Source organism: Sciurus carolinensis, chromosome 15 (genome assembly GCF_902686445.1).
Source record: "Sciurus carolinensis chromosome 15, mSciCar1.2, whole genome shotgun sequence".
NCBI classification, from domain to species: domain Eukaryota; kingdom Metazoa; phylum Chordata; class Mammalia; order Rodentia; family Sciuridae; genus Sciurus; species Sciurus carolinensis.
The window spans coordinates 57,641,755-57,646,986 of record NC_062227.1 but is presented as its reverse complement, the minus strand read 5'-3'; the positions used below and the strand labels follow the sequence as shown (position 1 = coordinate 57,646,986).

The following is a 5,232-nucleotide window of genomic DNA, read 5'->3' as shown; positions in this document are numbered from 1 at the left end:
TGGTACATAAAAGTCTTGGAGACTGAGTCTCTAATGAGGCCATGTTGTCACACATATGTTGGAGGATGCATTTTGTCCTGTGCAACTCCCCTGAGAGAGGACTTTTGGAAATATATGTCTGGTGTCTTTGCCCCATGTTCCTTTTACCATTTCTGGTTTTGTCTTGTATATTTTCATTATAACAACTCTTTGCTATGATATGACTTTATGTTGAGTCTTCTGTGTCCTTCTAGTGAATCACTGAAACACACACAAATGTTAATTTTGTCTGTGCCATACCATTCTGTGTTCAAGTCCAAGGTAGAATGGAAGGACCAAAGTGTGATTTTGTAAATGAATGTTAGATATTAGCTTTGACCTTACTACTGGCATGGAATATCCCAAAAGTCTTTGTTTAGTGTGTGTTCTCTCTTGCTGCTGTGGTACCCACTTGTCCTGAGGTGCCACTCTGAGTTCCTAGCTCTGTTTTACCTGTTCCCAGCCTGAAATACCAAACGCTGGAGCTTGATCAATTGCATATTTAATGTGTCTTGACCCAGGTCCACTGAGACCCTCAACCTTCAGAACCCTATTCTTCATTATGCCCAGCTCAATGCTGTGGCTGCTCCATCAGCTTTTCATCTAACTTCTCCCATCCTGAAGTTCCCTGGGCCTATGCCCTAATTTCAGCCCAAGGATCAGAATTTATAGTAAGAATATTTTTTACTAATATCCAGTATATTACATCTGACTGTGTAGCCTGGCAAACCATTTAGTCTCCTTGAATCTCAATTGTTTTAGCTGCAAATAGATATTACCTTTCTTCTGTCTACCTGATAAAGCACTTGTGCAGATCAAATAAGAATTTATATGTGTAAATTGCATGAGATGACAAATGCCTTAATCCCAGTGACTGAGGAGGCTGAGGTAGGAGGATCACAATTTCAAGGCCAGCCTCAGCAATTTAGCAAGACCTTCAGCAACTTAGTGAGACTCCATCTCAAAATAAATAAATAAACAAATAAATAAGGACTGGGAATACAGTTCTGTGGTAATGCACCCCTGTGTTTAATCTGCAATACCAAAATGATTTATAAACCATGAAACATTACAGAATTGTGCATTTCTGATGTGATTTTTACCATCATCATCAAACTCTATTATAGCCACAAAAATGTGACTTTCCTGCAAAAATTTTCACTACTTCCTTCTACACTGACAATAAGAAAATTTAAATACTGAATTATCATACAAGATCTTAAAGCAGTCATATAATCATTTTCTATAACATATAAATGAATGCTCTTAAAATGAATGGAGAGGCTGGTGTTGTGGCTCAGTGGTAGAGCACTTGCTTGGCACATGTGAGGCACTGGGTTCGATCCTCAGCACCACATAAATAAATAAAAGTATTGTGTCCATCTACAACTAACAAAAAAATCCAAAAAGTTAAAAAAAAAAGGTGTTGTGTCTGTCTCCAACTAAAAAACATGTTTTTAAAAAAATGAATGGAAAATTAGGCTCTGTAGCACACACCTATAATTCTAGTTACTCAGGAGTCTGAGGCAGGAGGATCAATTACAAACTTAAGGCCAGACTTGGAAACTTTGTGAGACACTGTCTCAACATAAGAAGTAAGGGGCTGAGGACATAGTTCAGTGGTAGAGCACACCTGGTTCAATCCCCAGTACTGGAGGAGAAATAAAATAAAATAAAATAAAATAAGTGGGAAAACAGAAACTCTCCACAGAGAAACTGAACTATGGAAAAGGCCCACATGGAAATGTCAGAACTGAAAAATATGAAAACTGAATTAAGACAAAACTAAGCCACTGGATTAAATCAATAGCACAGAAGAGATGACAGAGGAGGGAGCTTAAAGATTTAAAAATAGATAAATAGAAAACATACAGACACACCAGGTCCGGAGGTCCCTAGCGCACACACAAGGCAGCATCGGCTTGTAAATGCTGGATGGCAGCAAGGTTCCCGCAAAATCGCCGGCAACGCACAAACTGCACGCCAGAGCAACTTGTAGTCTTGAGAGACTCATTCCAGAAGAATAGGTCACCAAATTGGGAGACCATACAGGAGCTCGCCTCCGTGCTGAACCTGGAGGATATCATAGTGAAGACGTGGTTTAAAAACCAGCGTGTGAGATGGAAGAAGCAGCAGCAACAGAGGCAGACAAGTCCCTCCCCAGGACCCTCCAACCCCAGCACCCAAGCGGAGGAGGAGGAATTCAGCTTGCCAGTGACCCCAGCCAATGCTGACTCACAGAGGTCTGAAAGCTTATGTAACCAGGACTACAGGCCACTTGAGCCTTCGAGTGATGGGCAGCCTGGAGGGGCTGGTGTCCCTGTGCTGAATTCCTCCAGGGGGTCTCCACCTTGTGACATCGAGCAGGCATTCCTGGGGGCATGGGATCCTCCTTGGGCCAAACTTCCCTATGACATAGACCAAATGATAACACTGTATCATTTACCTGAAGAAGAGGATCCCAGCCTAGAAGAGTACCTCTTCCCAGAGTGGTTTAGTTGAGGGGCTGTGGCCAGCAGGCATCCTCAGGGTGACTGGACACTCACAGTCCCCAGCACAGGTCAGTGATCCAAATGGACAGAGGTGAAAAAGCAACCCCCAGTGGGAAAGGGAGGAAAACAATGGGCTCTGGACTGTCACCATTTCCCAGCAACAGTGGCTCATGGCTTCTTAGCTATTGAAGCTGGGGGACAAAGAGTCAATGTAGGTAGCGAATACTGGGTCCAGTGGAGGACGTGGGGGCTACTGGCACAGAAAATCAAATGCTGCCCTTTCCCCCTTACCTCCCAGGCCCTGCCTCCGGCTCTGCCTCAACCTGTTGCTAAGGTCACCTGCCCCAGAAAGTGTTCCTCTCTGCAGGGAGCTGACAGTGGCTCCTTAAGGCCTCCTAGCAGTTACCTTGCTCCCTGGATCCTTTGGCCCTCACCCTGTGGCCCATCCTGGTCACTGCACCACATGGAGAGATCAGGGGGAAGAGCGCAGGAGATCACAGGACATCCAGAAGTGCAAAGGGGCAGGATGCTCTGCCTCTCTGGGTGCCAGCTCTGGGCCCCTGTCTGGGGAAGAACTCATTCTGGAAAGAACTCACTCTCTGCGCTTCAGTGAACCTGCAAAACTCTGACCTGGACTCTGACCAGGGGCCATTTCCTTTCTGGAAAGTGTGACGCTCCAATGCTTAATAAAGACAATCTCGCCTGAAAAAAAAAAAAAAAAAAAAGAAAACATACAGTCTGAGAAGTGGAGGAAAAAAGATCAAAAAGCAATAAAAAGAGACTTGGAAATCGTTTTGGGTTGTATAAGAAGTCCAACTCTCATGTATTGAGGGTTCAGAAGAAAATGAGATTGGTGCAGACAAAAATATTTGAAGAAAAATGACTAGAACTTCTCAAATTTAGTTAAATATATAAATTTCAAGAAGCTCAATGAACCCCAAACAAGTTTCAGAGATAAACTCAAAGAGAACAATGCCCCAAAACATCATAATTAAATTTTTTAAAAAATACTGAAAGCAGCCACAGTTTTTCATTAGAAACCAGAGATAGCAAGATGCCTCAAAATCGACCAGAAATGAATTGCTGTTCCTGTTTAAAGAAAAGATGAGTAAAAATACAAATAGCCACATCACAGTAGGAAAAAAATTCATTTTTGTTCGTGAAATCACCACCAGTGGAAGAAAGTACAGAGTGGAAGAAAGCAAAATTGGGTGCAGTGAGATTGGAACTACCATAAAGTCTCAGTGAAGTCCACAGCCAGCACACAGGGAGCCCTGCTGTTGGGATAACCTGTCAGAATTGTCTGGAGTTAGGGCAATCAGGAAAGGAAAGCTTTATGCCCCATGTCATTAGTGAGTCACAGGACTTGAGCTGTCCAGGAAAGGTGTGACCTTCCTTGAGTCAACTCCCTTTAGTCTAGGCAACTCAGAGTAAGGCTAACAATGAAAAATTTCTGTAGCAACACCATCTGCAGCTGGAGAAAAACACCCTGCAGTCTTGAGTTAGGACTGGGGTTCACTACAGCATCTACTATCCCTGCACATTCCATTGCCAACTTATGTATCCCCCAGAATGGTCTCTCTGGGTTACCTGGCCCGCCATCTATTGTACTGTCCTGGCTTTATTTAGTCGGTCCTGCTCTCACAGATGTTCACAGATGTGGCCTGACTCACAGATGTTCATGAGAGATTTGGAATAGACAATATCCTCTTATGAACCACCATGTTCATAAGAGGATATTGTCTATTTAAGGAAATAGGGTTAGAACCAGGTAAGATGGCACACATCTGTATCCCAGCTGAGACAAGAGCATTGTAAGTTCGAGGCATGAGACTCTATCAAAATTAAATAGGAGATATGGCCCAGTGGTGAAGCACCCCTGGATCTCAATCCCCAGTGAGAGAGAGAGACAGAGAGATAGAAAGATGGGGTGCGTTGGAGAGGGGAACCAGATCAGACTTGGAATGGAGGTCATGGGGGAGCATGGTGACTGTGACCAGACCCAATGCTTCACTGACAAAAGTACCTCCATGACTCCCTATCATCTTCAAGGAATGCTGAGATTGTCCAAGGAAAGCACCTTTTTCCGGGTCCCCACCTACCTCCCCAGCCCCAGAACAGAGTGCTCTTGCCAGGTGGTTTATCCCACAGGAGTAGCCGTGTCATATTTGTGGCCAGCCAATCCCACACTGCCAGTAACACATGCCTTTTGACACTTCTTTTTTCACCGTGTTTTTCTGTGTAGAATATCCTCCATAAAAGATCCCTTTTATGTTCTGAATTGTTTCAAACAGATCCCAAAATTTAGCTCAATAATTTCCTTTGCAGACAATCTCCCACAATCCTTTTGAACTGGGTCAGGTATTTTTTCTGAAATTTGCATTCCTCTGTCATTGGTAGCGTGAAAGAGTAGAGTCCCCTTATTAAAAGAAAAAGGTAGAGACTCTCTGATATAAAACTAATATATTTAGTTAAGATTGACCAAACCAAAATGGGTGCAAATAAAATTATTGAGCTGTGCTGACTGTGGTAAATACAAGGACAGTACCCGAGATAAAATAATGTGGTTCTGAGTTAAGGACACTGTGACCATTTCTGTGAAGCAACCCATCCCTTCAGAGGCCACAGAAGCTGCCGGTTTCAGATACGGGTTGTCTGGTTACCCACGCCTAGCTCGCCCTGCTAACCTGCCAGGTGCGGCCTGAAATAGATAAGCTGGAGC

General features: G+C 43.6%; 1 protein-coding gene across 1 annotated transcript; it reads left to right on the top strand.

The window, feature by feature from the left end:
* Positions 1–1,953: 1,953 nt before the first annotated feature.
* On the top strand, positions 1,954–2,520 carry Leutx (leucine twenty homeobox). Its single transcript, XM_047526231.1, has one exon. The coding sequence runs from the start codon at positions 1,954–1,956 to the stop codon at positions 2,518–2,520; it is 567 nt and encodes a 188-aa protein (XP_047382187.1).
* Positions 2,521–5,232: the final 2,712 nt, after the last annotated feature.

Coding starts and splice junctions, on each gene's coding strand:
- Leutx (XM_047526231.1), top strand. CDS start 1,954: ATGGCAGCAAGGTTCCCGCAAAATCGCCGGCAACGCACAAACTGCACG.